Source organism: Amblyomma americanum, chromosome 6, assembly GCF_052857255.1.
Source record: "Amblyomma americanum isolate KBUSLIRL-KWMA chromosome 6, ASM5285725v1, whole genome shotgun sequence".
In the NCBI taxonomy this organism is placed as follows: Eukaryota; Metazoa; Arthropoda; class Arachnida; order Ixodida; family Ixodidae; genus Amblyomma; species Amblyomma americanum.
In genome coordinates, this window is record NC_135502.1 from 756656 (window position 1) to 783576 (window position 26921).

Sequence of the window (26921 nt, forward strand, 5' to 3'; positions counted from 1 at the left end):
AAAATGCAAGGCAGTCGATTCTCATGGCCAATGGCATACGGAACTGTATGTGTGCTGCTAAATGGGAGTAATCAGCAACATTTCTCAATCTGACAGTACCAGTTATGTAGGACAAACTGGTTCTGTCTGAATGTTAGGTTGCAGGCACAAGCAAGAAACCTGGATAATACAGCAGTGCACCAGGTTCGCTTGCAGATCACCGCAAAAAAAAAAAAGAAAAGACAACCACATTTGGAAAAAAACTCGTGTTCTAACCATATTCACAGACAGAGTTGGCAGGGAGATCATACAGGCATTCTTCATTCTTTATCAACAACAAGTGTGAAAGTTGTGTCAGCACACATTCAATAGCACTAACGCCCGGTGAGATGACCTTGGTAGGTAAACAGCTCACACTGTTGATAACTGAAGTAATAAGTGAAACGCATGCTCAGTGATAGCACCCATTTACTTTGTTAAGCTCTTTCTTGTCAAATAAAATACAGTCGTCTTGTATTGCCCTTGTGACCCCATTTAAGCTACAAGCTAACCACATTCAAGCTCCATAGCAATGCAATACCAACTAGCCTCTTTTGCCACCTTGCAGGTCATTTTGCTGCTGGATATGCTGATGCCATCGCCTACTTCTGTTCTTTAAGCTCAGCAGTGCGCTTCTTCTCCTTGGTAGTACACGGCTTCACGAACCGCCACCATCTGCTGTTGTACAAAGCGTGTTCCGTATCTCTTGCCACTTTTGGCATTTTTCATGCTACAGCATTCAGTCCAGAAGTGTGATTTGCTGGGCGAGTTGGTTATTCATGTTCTATCAAAAAACCAGCAAAACAAAGACACATGACAACTGATGACAGATTTACAACTGATTAATTCTTGGTCATCCATGTACTTAAAAGCCATTTACTTGCACAAGTGCACATGCAAAAGAAAAATATAAACACAGTCAAGTCTGATCGTCATGCTTCAATACTTGAAGCAGTTCTCACTCGGCCGTCAGATAAAACCTTCAGTTCTAAATCAGGATACCTAATGGTCTTGTCAGAGGGTAAGTCTGGTAAAAACCATGTTCTTAGGACAAGTGTTAAAAACTTTTAAAATCAGGTCCACAACAGGACTTAGCTGATCAATTGATGATAAATTTAGGATAATAAAAAAAATCGTCAACATATCTAAAAACCCAGTCATGAAGTGCTTCCCACAGCGCTGAGTCAAACTTTGACAAGAACACGATGAACAGAACAGGAGTGACACTTGAACCAATACATATCCCATGATTTTGTACAACACAATTTTCGTCGTACTGTACAATGGTGGACCTTAGATACACCACGATGAGCTCCAAGAAGGACTCAAGTGAAATTCCACACTTTCTCTGGAAGGCAACAGTGCCCTTGTTCTCAATTAATTCGTGCACTGCTTCTAAAAGTTCCGTCATGGGGTATGGAATAAACTAGTCCTGAATGTCAACAGAGAAAGCAGCATTGGCACTAGGAAATCCATTGCTAATGCTCTCCACAAAGGACAACGAGCTCTGCACTGCAGAAGGATTTGGCGGCACAAGTCCCTTAATGGCGTGGTGCAAAAATCTCGAAGCCGTCTTCTGCTATGAACCCTTCTCGATCACAATGGCCCTAAATGAGCTGCCTGGCTTGTGCATCTTCACAATGAAGAAGACACGCAAAACATTTTGTTGGCATTTGCAGACTTCTTTCTCGAGCCTATACAAATTAAACTGACTGAGAAGGTGTAGTGCTAACGCCTTCGCCTTGCAAGATCTCAAAGCTGAAGGCTTAAAGTTCTTGTGCATTGCTGCGCCTGCTTTTTCCTCGAAAGCAGAAGATGGAAGCACAACACACCCCCCTTTTCCTTATCCGCCTGAAGAAGCCTGAGATCATTCGCTTCGCTGGGCGATCAAGGGCTGCAGGCCCTTGCTTTTCCTGTTGTTGCAACCCCATGTCTTCATTAAACAGCCAACACCTTCCGTGACACAGTGGCTCCTCTCTTCTGATAGGGCCTTCATCAGAATGTCGTCAAAGGCTCAAAGAATGGGAAGTTCCATTCAAGTAAGTTTGCCTGTTTCCTCCTTCCTGCATTACTTGGATAGACTTGTTCAAAGTTCATTCCAGTACACCTCAGTCAGTATTGCAACAGGACGACGATGCTGCTGAAGCTTGCTTGAAGCAGCTCAGGGATACTCTAGCTGGAGGGCCCTAAGCTGCCGGTAGAGCTCCGACCCCGAAATCTTGCACCTGCATTTTCCATTGTGTCACCCCACCGCGGTGGCTCAGTGGTTAGGGCGCTCGACTACTGAACCGGAGTTCCCAGGTTCGAACCCGACCGCGGCGGCTGCGTTTTTATGGAGGAAAAACGCTAAGGCACTCGTGTGCTGTGCGATGTCAGTGCACGTTAAAGATCCCCAGGTGGTCGAAATTATGCCGGAGCCCTCCACTACGGCACCTCTTCTTCCTTTCTTCTTTCACTCCCTCCTTTAGCCCTTCCCTTACAGCACGCACCACGGTTCAGGTGTCCAACAGATACTGCGCCATTTCCTTTCCCCAAAAACCAATTATTATTATATTATTTTCCATTCTTCTATAGAAGGCCACAGGGGTCCGAACAACTGCAGATTTCCAGAAATGGAAAGCCAGTTTTGAGGCAATGGGGCACAACACATGTCCTACACGTAGTGAAGGAGATTGCGCTGATGCAAGAAGACAAGACGTCTGTGGAAAAGAACACACGTAGAAAGGTGCCCAGGGTACAAGTAGTTCAGAAGCATGAACTGCTGGGCGGGTTGGCTATTCAACTTGGCTGGGCGAGTTTGGTGTTTTAAGCCCCCGTGGGCTTTTTGTTTGGTCTTTGTGTACGCATTTCCGGTGGCGAAAGAGAACAAGCCTGAACAACTAGCCTCCCAAAAAAGTTCACAAAGTGTGCGTAGGGGTTGGTGCATTCAATCCCCATGTCCTGTGGGAAAGTATGCATCAGGCAGACAGGACAATGCCAGAATGAACGCACCAGGGAATAAGTGAACAAGCGCAGAAAATGCTTGCCCCCTGTTTCAGCACACAAGCAATATTGGCAGGAGGAAACCCAGGCACAGGCGAGAACTGCTTGAAGCATTTTTAATTAAAATATGAGCGGTCCTGCATAAGCGATCCGTCTGTCATTGTCACAAAGACAGAGTGAGTTTTTGTAGCGATAGCTACATTACGGTAGCATATCGAGCCTTTAGCGTGGCTGCGCCGCCACGCTGTCACGTGGTTGGTCAGGTGGTGTGGAGCAGCTGCCGGCGTAATCACGTGGTTGGTTCTGCGACCAAGTTCCACTCAGCCAGCTGTAGCTATCGCATCACTCCAGGTTTAACCAGAGCTAAACCACCACCAATTTTTTTTTCTCAGAGGTGAAATGACGACCAGACTTGACTGTGTTTTTTCTTTTTCGTTTGCATGAGTGCTTGTGCAAGAAAATGGCTTTTAAGTACATGGATGGGCAAAAAATAAATCAGTCTTAAGTCTGGCGTCAGTGTGTATTTGTGCCTTCTTGTCCAGTGTCTTCGTTTTCGCTGGCTTTTTGATAGAGCATTCAGTCCCTCCTCTTTCTCTCTCTTTTTTTGTGCTGAGCAGCACGTTGACAGCACTGCTTGACATGCCACAACACTAGCCAGTTCGCTTTTGTTACCTTCTCACCTTCATGTGCGGCTACATAAAGCTGCCACTTGAGATACAGGTGAGCCTTTTAGTCTCTTGGCTCCTGATTCGGCCCCTTTTCATGCCCCTGGCCACCAAATATTTGAAAGCACAGAAGGAAAGGATTCAAAATTCAGGGGGGCACTTTGTTGAACTAACATGTGGCGAGTCGAAAGCCTTTACTGCTTGTGTCGCTGATGTGTGGTGGAGATGTTGATTAAATGATGTCACACGCATGCGCAGTAGGCAAAATGCAGGTGCATTGTCTGCTGGTGCCTTGCACATGTGCAGTGCATTATCATAAACCGAGTTCACAATATGACATACTACACCAACCACTACTAGGTATTACTTCTTAATTACTTCTTAACTAACTACCAATTAACTAATTACAAGTCAACTAATTACCAATTGAGTAAATATAGTTAGTGCACTATATATATAGCTATGACATGCTACACCACTGATGATGTCATCAATTTGATTGATAGCTATAGTGTGACACTTTTCTGCGAACATCCCTCCTGGCGAGCCATTAGCCTAGAAAGGCTTTCATCTTAAAAGTGCAGCATTACAGCACGTAGTGAGAAGGCACTGCAGTGACGGCCCAGTGCTCTGAAGCGCCGCAAATGAACTTGTTCTATTTGTGCTGGCGTTGGTTAAAGCCCGCTCGGGACGCACAGATGTGGAAGTTTGTTTTTCTTTTCTCTCCTGGATAGCATTCAGCAGAAAATTTTCAGCCCCAAGTCTGGCTTCAGTTTTGGCATGTTAGTTTCCCCACAATGGGAACCAGAAGCAATTCATGCCAAGTCCTTCGCTCTACTACCAGTACAATGCGACTGAACAGCAACACTGGTGCCTCACTCACTCTCTGAACCGGGTGGAGTGCAGGCGCCTCTTCTCCAGGTCAGCTGCTGCTTGCGGCAGAGGGAGCTGCATTGCTGGATCGCCCTCTTCGAGGCCGCCAGACTCAGGCACTGGGCTGTCGTCCAGATCGACCACAACCCTGGGGATGGCACTGTCCAGGAGGCTCTGTCGGGCTGCCGAGGCAAGCTGCAGCTTCTCCTGCCGCTGGCGGCGCTCCTCGCGCTCTTTGAGGACAATCTGCAAGGGAAGATGTAGAGAGAGCGTATTTGCACACAATTTAGGAGAATACAAAGTACTGTGGGTATGGCAATAATGATACAAAATAAAGTACAAACCAGAACAGAATTTTCAATGCAAAAGTTTGGAGATACAGCCACATATACTGGGTGCAGCTGCTGCAAAAATGCATTCCCAATGACTGAGCTTGCCATTGGTGACAGATTGCAGTGCCTTTCATCTGCTCTTGACATTCTCCCTTCCCTCAAGGCATCCTTGAGATGACCTTTTTCTCATAACCACTCATTTTTTATTTGTTGCCATTTTGCACCCCAGCCAACGGAATAGGTCAACCAGCTCAACTCAAGAATCAATGGGTGACGTGTGTTTCCGATGTGAACACAAAAAACCACGAGAAAATCGTTCTACCAGCTACTTCCGGTTCCAATTTTCTCCCACACACTGCCTGTTGAATTGCATTCACCATGCATGTTGGCATCCTTTATTCACTCGTTTATTTGTACTGCGACATCACTCATCGCACAGCATCAACGTAAGATCCATGTGTGCTGCATATATGCATGTCCAGAGTGCAGAAACTGACAGTTCTGAAAGGCAAGCGTGTTCGATCGTGGTTAATATGCCTGCATAAGCTGACTGTTCTGTGTATGCGCTGCAGTCAGTTTCACACGCGTTTCAACTAGTTTAACGCATTAGTCATTATATATTTCTGTTTTGGCTGCACTACGAAGTGCTGAAACGTGTACCATTTAGCAGATGATAGATGTATGTTTCTCGAAACTTGAAGAAAAGACTGTCGCTAGCAAACTACCCATACATGCCATTGTGTGCACAGCCCATATCAATACATCCCACTGTATACTCATAGAAGCCTTGTGCATTTTCATTATTTTGGCTGCATTTCGTACGAAAACGCCGGAATTTAAAAGCAGGGCAGAGTCGATGTCACGTTGGCCTGGCCATGATGCAGTACAATCAGCACTGTTGAAGTACACATAAATTAGTAAAATAATCATTATTAAAACAGCAACTGCCATTAAGCAAGCGAAACGGGGGAAGAAAGTTGGAACCGGAAGTAGCGGTTTCCCATGATCCTTTGTGTTGACTTTGCAAATGCAATTCACCCATTGGGTAGCCCAGTTGGTTTCCTTAGTTCCAGTTGGGCAGACCAATATGCAGGTCCTACTCAAGGAAATTACTAGCTTCCAGTTGGACATTCCAACTGGAGCTTCCAATTGGAAAGTCCAATTGAAAGCCAATGACTTTCTTGAGTGGGATCTGCATATTCTTCTTACAAACACAGAAAAATGAACTAATTAGGCTCTTCTCAAAAACACATTAGCAGCTTAATCTGCTGAAGGGGCATGCCACCGCAATGACACAGGTCACGAGGATGCCCTTTTCTTCATGCAGGCCATACTGATATGGACTGCTGCGACAACAGCATTATGCTGTGAGGGCAGCTGTTACAACCTAGGCCAACATTCTGACGATTGGCAGCAAGTGAACAATGAAAGCAACGCTGTGCCATACCCACTGCTGTCAACCCCAGACTGTTTCCACATTTACTCAGCAAGAAAGAGAGCCTAATCGCAGCTCAACAGCTTGGGGTCACTTAGGAATGTGTCGTCCCAGATGCGACATCAGACTAATGTTTTTTGTTTTTGTTTTTAAAGCTGTGGTTGATGCACACATGTGCGTGCCTTGGGCACTTTCCAGGGCAAGCACCTCGCCGACCCCGCTCAGCAAGAGCGTAGGGGACGACGTGTTGGCGCACGAGGTTTGAGGCGCTTTTCATTAGCCGACGCCTCGGGCATGTCACCCCCACTTCGCAGCGCTATCTCAGCACGTGTTACTTGCAATTGCCAGCCGCTCTATGCCCACTGTTCTCCATTTCGGCGGGACCCTTCTCTTGGATCCCCTCCAATAAAAATCTCCTCTCTCGCATAAATTTTCGTGGGAAAAATAAAGCTATGCTGTGCACAGACTCGAAGTAGCTTGGACGTTCGTTCTCCAGTTTGGCCTCATCAGTGGCAAATTTCTCCACTGAGAGTGAGCTAAAGCAAGTGCCTCCACCTGCCAAGCTCAAGAGCAATTTTATCTCGTATGGTTTCAATTAGTGTTTTTTCTCCTCACCCGTTGGGAGAGGGGACGCACAGAGCGCTGGCAGCGGACCGCAAAGAGTACATTAGTTTCCTGGAGCAATGGTGGCGGGCAGACCATGAGACGGAACATGTGGGCAGAACCAGGTCAACCTCTGCTTCCAGTCAACCAGCCACGGCACAACCGCACGCGCTCTGCTCTAGCTAACTCTATGCCTCTAGCCCAGTTACGATTCCCTGACTATCCCTATGGTCCTCATTCCACTCATAGTGGCATTGTGCAGGGTGGTGGTGGCTGCTGCTGCAGTCGTGCTATCAGCCAGCGCGATCGCGAAAGGTTCTCCGCGTTTATGACTTTGAGTCATCGTCATCATCAGCCTGACTATGCCCACTGCAGGGCAAAAGCATCTCCCATGTCTCTCCAATCAGCCCTGTCCTTTGCCAGCTGCGGCCACCACATCCTCGCAAACTTTTTGATCTCATCTGCCTACCTAACTTTCTGCCGCCCCCTGCCACACTTGCCTTCTCTTGGAATTCATGCATTCCGTTACCCTTAAGGACCAGCAGTTGTCTTGCCTTCACATTACATATGCCTCGCCCAAGCCCATTTCTTTCTCTTGATTTCGATTAGGATGACATTAACCCGCGTTTGCTCCCTCACTCACTCTGGCTGCTTCCGGTCTCTCTACGTTACATCTATCATTTTGTTGCGATAGCTACATTACAGTAGCATTTCGAGCCTTCACCATGCTGTCACGTGGTGCAGAGCGGCTGCCAGCGGCGTGGCACCGTGGCTGATTACGTGGTTCGTCATGTGGTTGGTCACGTGGTACGGAGCAGCTACTGCTGCCGGCAAAACTGAGCTGCCACAGCTGTGCGCATGTGATGTGCCAAGTGGGACGAAGATGAAGGAGTGCCCAATGAAACGGAGCGGCGAAAGACTGACTTTGCAATTCAACTGAGCAAGTTCCACTCGGCCAGCTGTAGCTGTCATGTCACTCCAAGTTTAACCGGAGCTAAACCACCGCCGATTTTTTTCTTTCCATAGCTTGCTGCATTGTCCTTAACTTAAGCTGAACCCTTTCCTTAGCCTCCATGTTTCTGCCCCATAGGTGAGAACCGGTAAGATGACACACAGACGAGTGGCGATGTGATGACTTGTGAGGCAGCATTTTAGCAGCCGTGGATTTCAACCGCTCTCGCCACTGAATGCCCAAGTGTGAACAAGCTTTCAGGCATCTGGGATACTCTCCCTCCCACGCAGATGACAAACAGCTACTGTTTGTGCGCAGCTATGTGAACAACCTCAGTGTGCACAGCTGCAGTTGTCATAATCGTCGCATTCCTAGGGGACAGTAAATGCTAAATGATGTATTATCATCTTGAAGCACTCATTTAGGTGGCGGCAACTATTCGTAGGTGCAGACAGTGAAACATTCGAGTCGCAATGGGTTTTGCCAGCGGCGTGGTTCTGCAAAAGCGTTCTATGAGCCAAAAGGAATGTAAGTTGCACTGCGAAATCCGTAGCATTCGGCACTTTTCTTAGCCCCTTTTGTGCTGCAAGCTTACTCTAGTGTCACCGTGTGATAATTTGAGTTTAATTATCGATGCTATGAAAACCAGGCAAGCCAGCGACAGAATGTCGCACCTTTCGCAGTGCGCACCGGCGCAGGCATGCACAACACATGCCGCTTTTCACATCCGGGAACACTTGACTGTTCAAAACAGACCACATTCATAACATACGAACACTCTAGGCTTCCAAATGTAAGTAATAAAGTACGGGTGCATCATTTCCGTTTCCTCAAAAATCAGAAAACGGGCGCCACAAGAAAGTCCGCTTTCCCAAGAATCACAAAGCTCGCGTACTAAGTTTTCCAAAAAGAAAACAAGGAAAATGTATTTTATTTCGCTAAGGTAAAAAAAAAGTTCTGATGGCACTTAAGCCTGCTTAAGTTACTACAACATTCTGAAACAACATAAAACTGGCTCCGCCTGGATGTGATCAATTCAGATAAATCTGGTCCCGTCTTGCATCGCAAACAAAGCAATAAAGTGGCGTACCGGCAGCTTTGTAGAATGAACAAACAAACACTAAAAAGATTCATAGCATTACTCCCCTCTGAAAGAATCAACGACCTGATGCTTTAAAGCATATACGGCAACTAGAAACAAAATGGATTGTGAAAAATAAACACCGAGTGTGGAAACACAGCATCCTTAATTTTTAGCGCCCATAATAAGACCTTAGACGGACAACATGGTCAACTTCCATATGCAGCGTCACTGGGATGCAATCATTTCGCCCGGGACGATTTCTCAGTCCAGTTCACCTAGCCGATGAAGAACCTTGTATGGATTGAAATAGCAACGCAAAAATTCAGGGGGCACTTTGTTGACCTCAAGTGCGGTGAGGCAAAAGCCTTTAGCGCAGTGTTGCTGCCTGTGTCGCTGATGCGAGGTGATGACGTTGATTAAATGACGTCATACGTATGCGCAGTAGGCTGAAGCACAGGTGCATTGTCTGCTGGCGCCTTGCAATGTGCAGTGCATTATCGTATACCGAGTTACCAATTATGACATACTACACAAACCACTATTATTACTTCTTAACTAATTAATAATTTACTAATTACCAATTAACTAATTACTAATTAACTAGGCATAGTCAGTGCACTATACTTATAGCTACGACATACTACACCACTGACATCATCAGTTTGACTGACAGCTATAGTGTGACACAAACATCCCCGCTGGCAAGTGATGAGCCTAAAAGGCTTTCGCCTTAAAAGCTTTTCACTGAATCCGCGGCAGCAAATGGGCATCCAAACCCAGACTCGGTCTCCTGACTTGTATTCCGCGCTGTCTTCGTAGGTTGCAGCGTCTGGCGTCGGTCCGCTGCTGGTCTTTGATCCGTAATCGGGCAAGCCTTCGGGCTTCTGCGCGTTGAAGGTAGGCGGCGATATTGACGTTATCTTCTTAGGTAACGTTGGGCAGGATGGCATCTAACGTGGTCGTGGCCTCCCTGCCATGGCTGAGCCTAAAAGGCATCATCTGGGTGGTCTCCTGCCCTGCGGTGTTGTAGGCGAAGGCGACATAAGGCAGGACATCCCAGGTCTTGTGTTCGGCATCGTCATACATGGAGAGCATATAGGCGATGCTTTTGTTCAGGCGCTCAGTCAGCCCATTGGTCTGCGGATAGTATGCAGTTGTCCTCCGGCGGCTGGTTTGGCTGTAACGGAGGATGCCTTGCGTCAGTTCTGCAGTGAATGTTGTTCCTCTGTCCGTGATGAGCACGAAGCACCGTGTCACAGAAGAATGCACTCCACGAAAAATTTGGCAACTTCTGCTGCTGTTTCGTTCGGTAGGGCTTCTGCCTCGGCATAGTGGGTCAGGTAGTCGGTTGCTATGATGATCCACTATTTCCAGGAGCTGACTTCAGGAAAAGGCCAAGCAAGCCCATGCTGATCTGGTGAAAGGGCCTTGAGGTGGTTCAAAACTCCTGATGGCTGGGTGGGAGGGGGGCTTTCGTCGCTGACAATCTCGGCAGGTTTTCACACGTAGTAACACGGTGGTTTGGGCTAGTTGGTTGCAGTTCATAATGGAGACAAGTTTCGCAGCATGAATAAAACGCACACAGAAGACAAGGAACAAACAAGACAGGACTGTGCTGCACTTCCAACTAATTTTATTTGAAAAAGCGCGACGTTTAAATACATTCAGTTATCATGAGGTGAAACCTAATCACAATCATGCAAAAAAGCCATTTCATTCTCCAGCAATGACAGTGAATTGTACCGACAAGTGAAAGGAACACCAATGGGAGCATCCATCTCTGTCGTCATGGCCAATTTAACAATGGAACAACGAGCCCTCAACTCATTCCACCCGAAACCAAAGATTTCCTCAGGTATGTCGACGACTGCTTCGCCGTCATCAAAAAATCTGAGACTCAAAATTTCCTTCGTCATTTAAACTCCGTAGAACCTGACATTCAGTTCACGCTAGAGGTGGAACAAGAAAACTCCCTGCCGTTTTTGGACGTCCTCAGGCCGGTATCTCCACTTAGCTTCGAACCACCCGACAGTCCATAAAGCATCATTGGTGAAGACGCTGTTCAGAAGAGTTGAGACACACTGCAGCACAGAACTTGACAGAAAAAAAGAACAACGCACGATATTGAAAGAACTCATCATGAACGGCTACCCAAAAGACTTTATTCAAAAAACCATTCGACGTCAAAAACACAACATTCGTCCAGAAATCAACGCACAAAGACCAACGCCACCACCAAAATACGTCACTATAACTTATGTCGGAGGTGTCAACGAAATCATCGCCCGAATCCTGAAAAATTCAGGTATCCAGGTTGCGCACAAGCCCACAAACACTGTTGCGCTTTGCCTACCTGTTCCCAAACACCAGCCGCCGAGAGAAAGAGCCCAAGGCATTGTCTACCAAATTCCATGCGCCGACTGCAACGCAAGCTACATCGGCGAAACTAAAAATTTCAAAGAAAGAATTCGGCAACATAAAAACGACGTCCGCAAATTCGCAAGAGAGCGCAATCCAGTAGCCGAACATTCCGAGGACTCCGACCATAGAATCAACTTTGAAGGAACCCGCATCCTCGGAACCAAAACAAATTACCACAAGAGGCTCCTTCTGGAATCCTGGCATATCCAAACCACCCCGAACAATATCAACCGCACAAAAGGAAACCTGCCCCCGGTATATGCCCAGGGACTTCGCACTTCAACGCAACGAAAAAAAGTCGCCATGCAGCACCTCCCTGCAGTGCGCCAGCGTGGCTAGCAGACTAAACCCCCCTCTGCCTCTCCCGCGCCTTTCGCGACACAGCTGTCGTTCTTTTCACCCCACCCCCCTCCCCTCCATACTTAAAATACGCGAGCTACTGCCCTCAGCCACCCCTGATGAAGGAGCCGAGTCGGCTTCGAAACGTTGGGTTAAACTTAAATTTTGGTTGGAGATGTGCAGTTTATTAAAAGTCTTCAAACCCAACCAGACAAGCAAATCTGTCAAAATGTTTAGTTTTCAATCTAGGAACCATGCACAGAACGGGTCTGGTGGCGCGCGCCGACGTAGGTAGTTTTTACGTAACCTGTGGTTTGGTCACGATATCAGCAGTTGTGTTTGCAAGTGCATTTGTTCCCTTTTGTTGATTGTAACTTTTTTTCCGGGATGGGCCCCACAAACACTCGGCTCCAACACAGGCTAAATAAAATGTGTCCATTTTCCAATAATAACACAGTCTTTAAATAAAACGACACGAAATTTTATAGTTACAATGATTTCCTCAATCATCATACAGATGCGAAAACAAAAATTTTAAAGAAAGCTGTATCTTGAAGGCAAATAAAAAAATTTAAATTCGTATGTTCCAATCGGAACATTTGTAATTAAAGGGTCAACCTAGTATACTGGATCAGCCACCTCCTGTGCGCATACCAGTGCAGTGTGGAGAGAATGATCAAAGGGCGTCTTATTGATCGACATTCGCTGCGGAGACCATCGCTACATGCCGTACGTCCTTTAAAAACTATTCTGTCATCAGGAGAAGAGGAATCCGACATTCCGGAGAGATAATTGAGGCTTTTGAAAAAAATTCTGCCAATCTACTACGACAGTTATCTCAGTTATTCTCACAGGCAGGGATATGTCGCTTTCTATGAGCCTAGCTGGCCGACGTACGCGGATTTTCAGGCCTTACGTCAGCTTCTCGTATTTTTTCTCCGTTTCAGCTCCCCCTCCATTCATTCCTCTTTTTCTTCCGTACTCTTTCCTTCCTTCTCCGCCGCGAAGGAGGTGGCGGATAGTGTTCCTGTATATGCTCCCTGCGGGAGCATATACAGGAACGCTAGTGGCGGAGAAGGAAGAACGCCGCCACTTCCTTCGCGGCGTTCTTTTTCTTTTCATTCTCGCAGCTTTTGCCTAAGTACGTCCCCACCTCTCACAAAAATCCGTCCGCCCCGCTTGATCGACTTGCTCGTGGCTGGCTTTGTGTCGCGTTGTACCACATGTGGGGGGTGCCACAAATCTTGTTCTGTATTTTTCTTCTCCTTTCTTCGCCGTATTTTTTTATCCCCTCCCCATCAGCTAGTTGCTGTGTTTTGCTTCTTGCCCTTGGGTACCCTTCTCCTCTGCTTCTCGTGCTTTGCTACTTGGAAACAGACACCCAGCAAAAAGCCAGGGCTCGTCCATGTCTCTGTGTGGTGTCTTCATGTTCCCGCACTGTTTGTTTATCGCTGTCACCCCAACTAGGCCAAATCGCCACCACTTCGCTGCAACAATCCCTAAAACTTTCCGACGGCCGCCCCAAACTGGGCGCGCGTCCGACCCAGGAGGCCGCGACTCTCCCAACGCATCTGCTCCGGCGGCCACCGGCGGCGCTGCCTGTTCGCCGAAAGTGCTGCCCCCTGGGTTCCTGTACGGTTGCTTCAAGTGTGGGCAGCAAGGGCACCTTGCAAGGGTCTGCAGCGACCCGGCGGTGGACCAGAGAAACCAGATGAGACCGCGTTCAGTGCACAAAATGGACGAGATTCCCGAGCCACAGATGGACGACACGGATGCAACTTACGACATGTGGACGTTACAAGCGACCGGATCCGAGCCCATGCAGGTCAAAGTCTTCGTTAATCGTGTACCACTGGTGATGGAATTGGACACCGGAGCCATCATAGGTGAGGATAAGCTGAATGTCATGTTTCCTGGAGCACAGTTACAGCACTCCGATGACAAATTTAAAAGTTATTCAGGGCAGCTCTCGGCAGTCTTGCCGTTGCAAAGTTAGGAGCCCGCGAGGCAATGCTGCCACTGTTCGTTGTGCAACGACCATGTCCGACGTTGTTGGGGAGAGACTGGATGGAAGCGTTCGCGATTACCATAACGAAACCGATGGAGCTTAATGCAGTCTGTTCCGTGACAAATAAGCCTCGTCAAGGAATTTGTAGAAGTTTTCTCGGAATCGCTCGGCACGTTAAAAGGCGTACAGGCCAAGATTTCACTACAGGAAGGGGCAAAACCAGTTTTTTTTAAAGCGAGGCAGGTGCCATTTGCACTCCAAGACAAAGTAATAGAACTGCAACACATGCAAAGAGAAGGCATCGTACGTCCTGTCCGGACGTCAAGGTGGGCCGCACCTGTCGTGCCTGTGGTCAAACAAGATGGCAGAGTACGCATTTGTGGTGATTTTAAGGTCAAAAGCTATCCGATTCCCAGAATTGAAGAACTGTTTGCGAAACAGAGCGGCAATGTCAAGTTCACCAAGCTTGACCTAAAGGATGCGTATCAACAAGTACAGTTGGAACCAGAGTTGCAGGAATTGGTCACAACCAATATGCTGAAAGGCCTTTTCCAATTCACCAGGCTTACATTCGGCGTGGTGTCAGCGCCCGCATTGTTTAAGTGCGAAATGGACAACTTTCCGGGCGATCTGCCGCACGCTGCTGTTTTACTTCGATGACATTTTGGTGACTGGCCGGACCAATGAGGATCACTGGAATAATGAGTGCAGTGCCCTTGGACGCCTGCAGGAAGCAGGGCTCTGCCTGAAACTGGCCAAGTGCGAGTTCATGAAGGAAACAGTTGAGTACTTGGGCCACGTCATTCATTACAAGCAAAGACCTGCAGCCGAGCCCTAAGAACACTGAAGCGGTCCTTTTGGCTCCAAAACCACGAAATTGCAAGACTCTCCAAAGCTACATCGGCCTCATTAATTTCTACAGGAAATTCATTTCCCATGCAGCTTTCAACAGTGCTTCGCCCGCTCAATCACCTGCTGAATCCGGACACACCATGGTCTTGGGAGCCAGCTAAGGAAGATGCATTCTGCCAAAGTAACGCATTACTGGCATCAGCATCGACGTTGGCACATTTCGATCCGGGGAAGGCTACAGTGTCGGTCACGGATGCGTCGCCCTATGGTGTGGTTCTCGCACAGAGGGAAGCAGACGGAGTGTAGCGACTGATAGCTTTCGCGTCGCGAAGCCTGGCCTCGGCGGAAAGGAACTACAGTCAGCTTGACAAAGAGGCCCTCGCTGTTCTATTCGGAGTTACGCGCTAAAGCAGTACCTTTGGGGTCGCAGATTTGAAGTTGTGACTGATCATAAGCCGCTGTTGGGTCTCTTGGCAGCAGACAGGCCTATACCAGAGTCATGTTCTCCGCGTGTCCTGCGCTGGGCATTGTTCTTATCACGATACAACTATTGTCTTGAGATATAAGCCTGGTGGACAGATTCCTCATGCGGATGGCCCCAGTCGGCTGCCCCTGCCCGTGAGGAAGGCTAACGTTGAATGCCCTCCAGAAGTTTTCATGCTCCAGGGTTGTTATCCAAGGGTGCTATCAGCATCAGTCGTGGCAGCGGCCACTAACAAAGACCCATGTTTGGTGCAGTTGCGAGAAGCTTTATGGACGGGTAGAGGGCCTCCTTTGGGAGAGCCTTGGAAAGCATTTGAAGCTCGGTTCCCGGAGTTCAACGTCCAGAGTAACTGCATTTTATTAGGGAACAAACTGATGATCCCTGCATCGCTACAGGCTGAAGTACTGCATCTTCTATACGAAAGTCATCCCGGGATCTCAAAAATTAAAGCGGTTGCCCGCAGCCATGTTTGGTGGCAAGGACTGGATGGAGACATTACCGCAGCGGTCCAGGCATGCCGTGTTTGTCAGGAGAATCAGCAGATGCAGCGCGTGTTAGGCCATGGCCTTTTCTCGAGAGGCCGTCTTGTTTGCATGTAGATTTCGCCGGCCCGGTGCGGAATGTGTTTGTTCATCGTAGTGGATGCATTTTCGAAATGGATAGGGGCCTATTCGGTGGCGACTCCATCCGCAGCAGTTACAATCAAGGGCCTGAGACAGATCTTTGCAGGTCAGGGCGTGCCAGACGTCGTCGTGTCGGACAACGGCCCGGCATTTGCATGTGAGGAGTTCTGGGCATTTTTACACAAGAACGGCATCAAACAGATACTGGTGCCACCATACCACACAGCATCCAACAGCACAGCGGAGCATGCAGTGCAGACCATCAAGCAGAAACAGAAGAAGGCCGGATCGGGAGATATTCGTACTCATGCAGCTGGCTAGAATCCTACTAACATACAGGACCACACCGCACGAGGTAACTGGCTACTGTCTTGCTGAGCTGTTACTGTGCAGGAAGCCGAAAACAGTCCTTGACTTACTTCGGCCGGATCTCCGGAAGGCAGTCATGGTGAAGCAGCTACAAGAAAATGTTCGCAGGAACCGGATGTTAGTCAGGGTGACTAACCTGGAGCCAGGAAAACAGGTATTCGTGCGGAATTCCCGACCTGGGCCGAGTTGGGTGCCAGCAGCGGTGGATTCGGACGAAGGGTTTGCAGCAGTGCTGAGACTTCCGGATGGCCGCGTGTGGACGAGGCACCACGATCATGTACGAGTAGCACCGCATGCAGTTTTTCCAAGCACTCTGGCTGGCGACGTCGTTGCTGGGGAAGAGGGTGTACTGTCACCTCATACTACGACTGCAACTGTTGCTGGAAACATCGACTCAGGCCATTCTGAGGAGAACGCGAACTCATCGCCCGAGTTTTCCTGTACCGGAACAATGCAGCCAACGCAGCGGACACCCCTTTGTCGCAGCGGCCGAACCCGGGGGGCTGTGGTGCGATATTTTCCATAAAACATTTTTTCGGGTTGTGTTTCGTTCCGTTCATGAGCTTTATTGTGCATCTCCGTTTTCTATAAAGAGGGGAGGGACGTTGTGTTATGACAACCTGCTGATCCAGCAGCGGGCGTTTTTAATGGCTATTAATAAACGTGCTGCGGCCGGTCTAGTCAGTCGGGCACCTGCACTGAACAGCTGATATTGTCGTGTAATTCCTTGGATGTGACAAGTCCTCGCTTGAACGAGGTGTGGGGTAAAGAAACCTTGCCTTCCAAGTACTCGATCAGGTGTTTTAGTCGGGATCAGAGCATTGCTGCTGTGCAAAAGAGCTGGAGCTGATAGGCCTTAGAAGGCGTCCTCAGCGTCATCTGTGGGCGGTGCATCTACAGGGGCTCGTGACAGGCAATCGGCGTCAGAGTGCTTGCGTCCAGATTTGTAAATAATGGTGATGTCAAACGCCTGGAGGCGCAGACTCCATAGAGCGAGGTGGCCAGAGAGGTCCTTAAAACTGGCAAGCCAGCACAGTGCGCGGTGTTCACTGACCACCTTGTCGAATAGTAAGCATCCGCCTTGGAAAGGGAATGGCTAGCGTATGCTATTACTTTCTCCAGTCCGCCACTTTTCCGCCAGAGGACGACGCCTAGGCCCATGCTGCTTGTGTCAATATGAGCTTCAGTGTCAGCATTTGCATCAAAATGCGCGAGGATCGGTGGGGACTGTAAACGATGCTGAAGTTCCTTGAAGGCTTCTGCTTGCAGCGCTTCCCATTTAAATGGCTCGTCTGCCTTTGTCAGTTGTGTCAGGCTCGGCGATGCGCGAAAATTTCCTGACAAATCGTCGGTAATATGCGCACAGTGCGAGAAATCTGTGCACAGCTTTTTTATCGGCCGGCGTTGGATCCAGTGCAACAGCAACTGTTTCCTGTGGGCCTGAGCGTACTCCTTCCTTGCTAACGATGTGGCCTACATAGAAACAGCAGCTTTTCATAGGCAAAGAGGCACATCTCTGATTTCAAGGTTAGGCCGAAGGACTTGATTGCCTCTAGTATTGTTCAAAGTCTTTTTGGATGGCCTTCAAAGTTCGAGGCGAAGACAATGACGTCATCTAAACATACTAGACAAATTTGCCATATGAGGCCTGCCAGGACCATATCCATTACTTGCTGAAACGTCGCTGGTGCAGAACAGAGACCAAATGCCATCACCTTGAACTCGAAGAGGCCATCTGGAGTGATGAATGCGCCCTTCTCACTATCTCTTTCATCGACCTCAATTTGCCAGTAGCCGCTCTTGAGGCCCATCGATGAAAAAAATACTTGGCATAGCAGAGCCGGTCCAGTGTGTCATCGATGCGGGGGAAGGGGTAGACGTCCTTCTTCATTATGTTGTTTAAGTGGCGGTAATCGATGATCAGAATCGAAGTGCACAGTCTTTCTTCTTCACTAGAACAACCGGTGCTGCCGAGGGATTCTTCAATGGCTGAATGACGTTGTCGCGAAGCATTTCTTCCGCATGATTCCAGATAGCTTGTCTTTCTCGCGGTGACACACGGTAGGGGCTATGGCGGAGAGGCTGGGATTAATGGTCGGTCATAATGCAATGCTTGGGAATCGGCGTGCGTTGAACCTTAGGCGATGACGAGGAGCACTCGCTGTAGCTTCGAAGCAGATTGCGGATCTGGTCTTGTCTGCTGCGGGGCAGGGCTGGGTTTACGTCGAAAACGTGCTTGCGATCTCCCTTAGGTGAATCTTCTGGGACTCGATTGAAGAGAGAGAAGGCGTCGCGAACGTTGCCCACAACTGTCTGAATCACTCGGCGGTTGTCAAACAAAATGCCCGCCGCTCTCAGCCGTGCTCAATTAAAGCTGATAGCGAACTTCTGAGATAAAGCGTGCAAAGTTACTACAACATTCTGGAACAACAGAGAATCCGTTCTGCCTGGATGCGATCAATAGAGGTAAATCTGGTCGCGTCTTGCATCGCAAACAAAGCGATAAGGTGGCGTGCCTGGCAGCTTTGAAGAATGAACAAACACTACAAAGATTCGTGGCAATATGGTGAAAGTTTGCTCTGGGTGCCTCGCAGGGGGTGCATTCAGCAGTGAAAAGGACGGGTGGATAAGGGCAAGGTGAGCTGGGGATAGAAAGGTACGGGACTGGACATGAGGCTAGGTCACATGCTCGACTTTAGAGGGAGTTGTGGGGGGGGGGGGGGGGGGGCAGTACTGGAACCGTTGTGAAAGGTAACCAGACATTCGCGTGCACTGCCCTAGTCTGCAGATGACCCTGCTCTGTTGACGTGCGGTCGAGCTGTGTCGTGGGCTGCTTCATTCCCAGGGTTACCCGCATGAGCAGGTATACCACAGGAGTTCAATTAATCTGGTCGGGGGTTGAATAAAACTCAGAATTTTGAAACCAGGCACCTGAATCCTGCCTCGTGCAAAGTTCCGGATTGCTGTTTTTGAATCTAGTTCTAAAGATTAGTATGGCAGTGGTTGAGGAGATTGCCAAGATAATTGCAGCTTTTTCTGCCTCTAGAGAGGATGGAGCTTTCGTTGAACAAGACACTATAGGGTGGAGGGTGTTGAAAACCCTGCTCAAGGCATAGCCTTGATGACTGGCATATTCTGCGGGGTCCGCATAGACTGCAGTGGTATTTGCGCAATGCCGTTGCTCTGGCTTATCAGCGAGCTGGATGGTGGACTGGATAAGCATTTTCGAGAAGTGGATGGATTGTTAAATGAGACTGAATTGCTCCCAGGTTGGAGTGCATGTGTCTCAGCGCGTTTGTAGGGTTGATGCCTAGGTCGGAGAGAATGTGCTGCCCCGTAGTGGTGGATGATAGGAGTTGTGCTGTATGATGGACTTGAGTAAGCTCATCAAAGGTGTTGTGAACCCTCATAAGGAGGAGACGGGCATTCTACATGTGCCTCGGGATATTGAGGGTCGTTTTATAGGTTTGCGCCTCATTACTGCATTTACATTTTCTTTCTCCGCCTTGAAAAGAAACAAGTATGAAAGAGAGTATGATACTCGAGTTATTACGAAGGCTTGTACAAGGCGGCTGAGGTCCTGCATCTCTCGGTGGCGGCTCGCAATTCGTCGAATCAGTCTCACACGCTCTGGTGGACTGTGTTGGCGATGGCTGGTCGTTGTACGGAATGATACCCGGCATATGCGTGTTATCAACCTCGAGAATATTGGGCGGAGGACACGTGTCTGTGTGGCAGGGCGTAAGAGCATTTTTAGTCGGTGAGCAGGAGAGGCCCACGGCATGTGCCGCAACGATGTCTGCCCCAGCCTGGAGGGCCTTTACTCTTCGCTTCACTGGGAACCCCTCACCCCATCGCGCAGACGCTCTCGCGTGTTTCGCGACACGCCCGTTTTTTTTTTCATTTCTCTTGCGTAGATGGCACGATATGCGCAGCCGATGTAGGCGGCGGGTTGCTGTTGAGAAGTTATAATGCAGCAGACCATTTTAATAACAATGCATTTCAGCTTATGCAACAAACAGTATGCTGGAACAAACATAAACGCGTATAAATTTTTTGTTTGTGTTTAGTGATGTAACCGGAAGTTCCTTTGCTACAGCTTCGGGTCTTTGGAAGCGGGTTCAAGGATCCAACGTTCAAGGACCCGAAGCTGCAGCAGAGGAAGTTCCGGGTAATAATTCTGGTTAGCGTCGCCCTCTCCTCTGACGTCACGGTGGCCTCATTTCAACGAGACGACATATGACGTCACACGTTACCATCTATGTTGGTTCGCCGCTACCGCATTTACAGCCATTGTATCACTTTTTCGGCACATTTAATTAAAGAATGGTTTGTAATTACTTTTGACGCTGTCACTTTTTCAATGTGTTTTTACCATTTAATAACGTTTTCCGGGTTTTTCTCTATTTTTCGTTGTATACTCTTTCGACGTTCATGGTTTTTATTCACCTCTAATTACTCCACATCAACCAAAGCTTTTTTGTTTGATTAATTATCATTCATTAAGCACATTTTAATCTATTTCAAATCTGCATCTGGCTTAGTTGCGTATTTTCCCACAATTTCGACGTCCACGACTGTTTTGACGTCCATCCACTATATCGACATGTACTCTTTTTCGCCTCTAATTAATTACTCCACATCGACCAAATTTGACGCGCAGCAACATTTTACCATCCTCTTGTCACATACAATCATTATTTTACTGCTAACACTTTATCAAACGACGCAAGGGCTGCCGACATGTTTTGCGTCCACTTTCTGCCGACACGAAACCGCGAACGTAGCCAAGTAATCCTTTCGCTATAGTGAAATATAGATACTTTCGCATTAAAAAACGAGGGTATTCAGCGTGCTGTGTTGTCCCGCATAGACCACGAGGTGGGAATGACCAGCCGGCATGGCAGGCGCATATCACACGTGCTTTACTTATATCCGAATAAGATCGCGGATCGCGCGTGAGGGAGCGAAGTGCACACAGCTGTGGCAAGTAACGCGAGACGCGCTGGCGGTGAACGCGGCCCGCTCGCACTTAGGTGCGCCGCTCACATGAAGGTGCTTCGCCAGCACAGTGGCTCGTCTACAGTTGTCGCTGGAGAATTAATGCAGAAATTGCACCGATTAAATCAAATACAGCCAAGACATCACATCGGAAACAACAGGGCATTTCAATTGAATAGCGTGCGCTAACAGGACGAACACAGGAAACTTGGAGAAGACGAAAAAAGCGCAACTTCCAACATTAATAACAGGAAAAAGATGCCAGACGCTCTTTTATAGCTGCCGGGGTGTGAGGGTGTACGATATGATTAACAGAGGCAAACAACTTCAGCAAAAGAAAACACGTAGTGTGACATGGCTCATCATGCAGTCCATATGCGGGATGTAACAACAGGTGGCCAAAGAGTGATAACTATTGATATGATGAAATGTATTAACAAGCCCGCCAGAAAGTTCTACAACAGGGCATGAGCCTCTGACGGCCACAAGGGTCAGGTAACACGTGGTGCTGCTGCGTCGCGGTTGAGATCAACGTTGACCACGCTTTCATTCACACAGCCACCACGCAAGCCACCATATAGAGATTGCAGGGAGGAAGGCTGCAACACGCTTGTAGCGCTGGCAATTGCGTACGTATGTACTATCGGGGACAAAAGTGGTATACTCTGCGCAGCGGGAGCCGTCGCAACAGAAAATTAAAGCACCTTGATATGGGAGGGGCTTTATGGAAAACTGCATCGTAATGCCATCTACAGGCTGCATCTAGCTAGGATCGAGACAGCCAGTGGGAGCCCTTTATTATCTGCAGGCATGTGTCGCTTGACTCGTTTCAATGTTTTGATGTGAATAACGCGCTACACAGTCGGAAAAAAACAACTGGAACAACGGACACATGTGGTATCGCACACCAAGAAAAGTACGTAGAATGTGCTACCGGTATTGCTTACAAAATTCCCTTGTCATGCGGCATGAGCTACATAGGTCAATCAGGCAGATGTCTAAACACCAGGTTGAAGGAGCACAGTAATAACTTAGAAAAAAAATAACGAATCCTGGAAACCTTGCCCCCATTGCGCAAATCACAAATGTTCACCTTACTTTGAACGGACTACAATTTTAGCTCGTGCAAGGGACAAGAAAGAAAGAGAAATAAAATAAGCCTCTGAGATATGGGAGGCCGGTGAAGACGAGTGCGTAAGCACAACGAATGAGCGTGAGACACAGCCGAAGGCAATGAATTGATTGTTTTGAGCATGTGCATGAAATGTACTTATGTACCCTCGTACCAGAATAAATCTCAGTTGTTAGTGCGCACTTGCCCTGTGTCCGCCGCTCCAGTTGTGTTTGTCAGTGTGTAGCGCGTTATTCACATCCACTGTACAACCAACTAGCCCACATTGCTGCCCTGCTTACGTTTCAATGTTTCGTGCTTGAGCTCGCCAAATGCCGTGCGGCGCCCCAGCAGTAGGAATCCGGTGGGCCTCTTTTCATTTTGTGTCTTCTTTTTTTTCCCACACACGGGCATTTCACTGCATCATGCCGGCTCTCAAGCCATATCTCGAACGCGCGTGGAATACACAAAATGACAAGAGGGCCACCAGATTCCTACTGCTGCGGCGCCGCACGGCATTTGGCGAGCTCAAGTAGTAGTAGTAGTAGAAAACATTTATTCCAAAAAGGTAGGATAGAGAGGCGAAAATAGATTTTGGGTGGAGTCCTTATTTCAGGACCCCAATGTCCACCGCAGTTGCTCTTGCTTGGGATATCTGCTTTCGCTGCGTCGCCAAGTCGGAGCTGAGCAGGGCAGACTCCCACTCAAGGACGAAACATTGAAACGAGTCAAGCGACATGCCTGCAGATAATAAAGGGCTCCCATTGGCACTGGCTGTCTCGATCCCAGATGCCGCCTGTAGATAGCGTTACGGTGTAGTTTTCCGTAGTGTTCCTGGATGCCCGCTCGCCTCCGCTGGTCCATCGAGGCACAAGGTCTTGGAAGGGGTCGCTCTCGGTAGGCGCCGCCGCCATTTTCTTGCATTCCGCTCCCGCCGTCCCGTCGACTCCCACGCTAGACAAGGAAAGCGGCACACAGTCTCTTTGCAGAATTTCTGGGAACAATACAAGGGATGGATACGGGTGCTACCTTTCAACGGAAACCATCCCAAGCTGGGCTGCTCATTTCCACGACAGTTGTCCTTCGCCTCCAAGAAGTTTTCCTGGTCAATGAACGCTACGAGTTTTTCCCAACAAGCAGGCTGCTACAAGACAAAGAAGTACTTGCAGCTGGGCTTGTTGGTGCGTATTCGTGAAAGACATGAGAGCGCAAAATGGCAACACGGACGAGTAAGGGAACAGGACCAGCGCTGCACTTTCAACAGGGTTTATTCAAGGAAGAGCGTTTATATAGCCTCTGCCCATATGCATGCTTTTAATCGCAGTTGACAAACATTCACCTCTCACAGATATGCATCAAGAAACAGCACTTCACTGTGGCGAAGAACAACTGACGTGTGCAATTAATGCAATGCAATTATCACCTCGCTTCTTGATATAGATGGCTTCCACGAGCTCACGTTCTGTCCTATCTCGGCTTTTCAATTGCACTTTGCAATCCGATAGTCGAGGCTTGCAGGCTATACGCTTCTCTTTCGAGCAGGCTTGGCAGTGGTCTGGAGGGGCACCTTTATTATTTAATGAATTCTTGTGTTCAAGCAGGCGCTCATGAAGACACCGTCTGGTTTGTCCAATGTACACCTTGCCGCATGTAAGCGGGAACTCGCATACTGCTCCTTTCTTTCAGCCAACATGTGGCGTTCGGTGTCTGATGGCGCACTCTTCGCTCGTCCTGTTCCCTTACTCGTCCGTGCTGCCATTTTGTGCTCTCATGTCTTTCATGAATACTTCAACACTGCCTTGAAAATCTTTTTTCGGTATAGTACGCCTAATGAAGCCAGTGCCGACGGCATATGATTTAAAATGTGCTCTGAGGCTTGTGAGAGTGAGCCAGTTTTTACATACACCGCGAACAAGCTATGAGCTTGACGATCGAGAGTACCTCGTCGGTCTCCTTTCTCAAGCAAAGACGCAGTGCTCAGAAAATTTGCCTGAAGAAATAGACGACTCTGAGATTTTGCTCACTGAAGAGCTGACGTCAACGGAATGTTTCAGTTTATACTACCTTGGAGGCTTCATCCAGACAATCGTCTTAAAGACCAAATGCAAGGATGCCCTCATCGCAACAGCAAGCAATGAATATGCCTCTTTGACAATTCTGAAGCAGTATGTGAGTGATGGACGGAGCTTGATTTATTCAAGCAGTGAAGTGACCCGCACTCTCAAGAACTACGAGTACTTCACAGGCGCTGTCGCGTGGCGTACAAACATAATACACACGATGAAGTCCCCGCTAACATCGCTCACAGAATAGTCTGTGGAGGTGGACCGGCCATGCCTGAACACATGCGCAGATCACAAGGAAGCAATAGGCAAAATGTTGATAGCCACCTACACAAGACTGCGGCTACGCATCCATATGCGTCAGTACCCAGCCACACGTGCTGGTGGTCACAGAAGCAAAACTTGTGCTGGGGTTAGTCTTCCTTAAAAACGCTGTAATCAGTGTGAACTTTTCGTGTGCATGCACATAAGCGTGAGAGAAATTTAAGCATAAAATTCATAAGCTGCATTATACTTGCAGTAAATCGCCGTACGTAATCATTTTGTAGATATTGTATTTGTGCATCAAGGTATTAAACCATTGTTTATGTGTGCGCCTAAGTCTATGTTTTGACTGCGTAGTGCATGCATGACACAGTGTGCCACCATGCAGTGCACAATAGCGTAAGTGGACGTAAGCATGCCATGCGTTCGTACTTGAATATGCAGTTGTTCATTTGGCGTACTTCACCTTCTTTCCGCTATGCCACACGTAAGCGCAATGATAGCAAGTTCACGACGCCGGTATGACAACGACGGCGAGCAGTTGCCCGCCGTGATCAGCTATTGCAAAAACAAAGATATGCGCTATACGTACGTCTCGAAATAGCGAATGCATCACCGAATCTTTACTCTTACCTTTCGTCTAAACTAGAAAAAAATTATTGCCAAGGGTAAAGTCCAATTCAAGCACCCACTGCAAGCGGGGCCACCCCTATCTAGGCGCGTCAAGCAGCAAACGCGTGCCTCGCGACCAGCGGATGCAAGAAAATGGTGGTCGCGCTAGCAGACAACGTGCTTGTCCTCAGAACAGTGTTCTAGAAGTCCTCACCCTAAGTGGGCGCGCATCGAGCACGGTGTAAGAATACCGTGGCATCGACACAGTGAACTGGAATATCCTAGTTCACTATAGCATCGAGGCACCCTAAACTGGATGGATGGATGAATGGAGGCTGAACCCTTTAAATCGGACGATGGTTCAAGCCACCTAGCCATGACTTGTGCAATTTTACACTTGTCTTGATTTTAGCCACCAATCAGATAACCTTCGCTTGTTTACTTCTACCCGCTTAAAATCTACTTTCCCTTCACTGTCTTTAAACCCCAATGCCTTGGATAAATCATCCCCGCTGCTTTCCATTGTAGGGTGAAGCCATTTACAGAAAAGTATCAATTGTGTTTAGCCGTTTCCTCCTCCTCTCCGCACGCAACGCACAACGTGTCCACCTCGTGGTACCTGACTCTATATGTCTTAGTCCGCTAAACTCCAGTCCTGGCCTCAAACAACAAAGAGCTTCCCCTACAATTATCATAGATATTTTCTATGGCAATTTCCTGCTTAAAGATCCTATATGTTCCCAGTGCCGATTTCGTCAGCATCCCTGTTTTCCACAGAGCTCTCTCTGTTTCTTTAACCTTTTTCTTAACCGATAATTGCTGAATTGCCCCATTACTGCTGTCCAGATATTTGCTTGTCAATTTTCTAGTTCGCTTCCTCCATTTCCTGTCAACATTCTTTATATACAGGTATCTGAAAACTTTCCCAGCCCACTGCTTTTCCCCCATTTTTCTCAATCGCTCCTCAAATGCTATCTTACTGCTAGCTTCTCTGCTCTCGAACAACGTCCATCCCATATCAACCTGTACCCCCTGACTTCATGTATTGCCATGTGCACCCAAAGCTAGCCTCCCTACGCCGCACTGTTTGATTTCTAGCCTTGCTTGAACATCTGGTCTCATGCACAGGACCGCATTACCGAAAGTCAGGCTAAAAACCATCACCCCTTTCCAGATCCCTCTTACCATTTCATACTTATTGTAATTCAACAGTGCCCTATTTTTTATGACAGCTGCATTCCTACTAGCTTTATTCCCTAGATATTTTTCATACTCCGTCAAATACTCAGCACCGTTATTTATACACACCCCAAGATATTCGTACTCATCCACTACTTCTAGCGTGAACTCCTGTATTCGATGCTCGTCGACCTCATCATTAAATATCATGACTGCAGATTTTTCCTTACTAAACTTGAAACCTAATCTATCTCCCTCTGTACCACAAATGTCTATCAACTTCTGCAAATTTTCCTTGTCAGCCATTAGCACTATATCATCGGCGTATATTAGTCCCGGTAATGATTGTGTAATCAATTCTCCTTGCTTGAAAAAAGAAAGGTTGAAGCCTAGTCCGCTCCTCTCTAGTTTGGTCTCCAACCCTTGCAGGTACAACATGAACAACAAAGGAGACAGAGGACATCCTTGCCTAAGCCCACGCTGTATCTCTATAGACACTGATACACTTCTTTCCCATTTTATAAGAATTCTGGTACCTTTATATATATATATATATATATATATATATATATATATATTTATATATATATATATGCACCGTCGGTGCCCTCTGAAGCCAGGGCCTAGTCAGGAGGATGTGTTCCCTCCTTT

At 47.9% G+C, this 26921-nt stretch overlaps 1 protein-coding gene across 7 annotated transcripts in view; it reads right to left on the reverse strand.

The window, feature by feature from the left end:
- Positions 1–26921, reverse strand: part of Sbp2 (SECIS-binding protein 2) — a 169031-nt gene that overhangs the window by 35431 nt on the left and 106679 nt on the right. For all 7 annotated transcript variants that reach the window (XM_077668244.1, XM_077668241.1, XM_077668240.1 and 4 more), the window contains one exon: positions 4549–4784. In XM_077668244.1, the coding sequence (XP_077524370.1) occupies positions 4549–4784 (236 nt within the window). The remainder of the gene's footprint in view (positions 1–4548; positions 4785–26921) is intronic.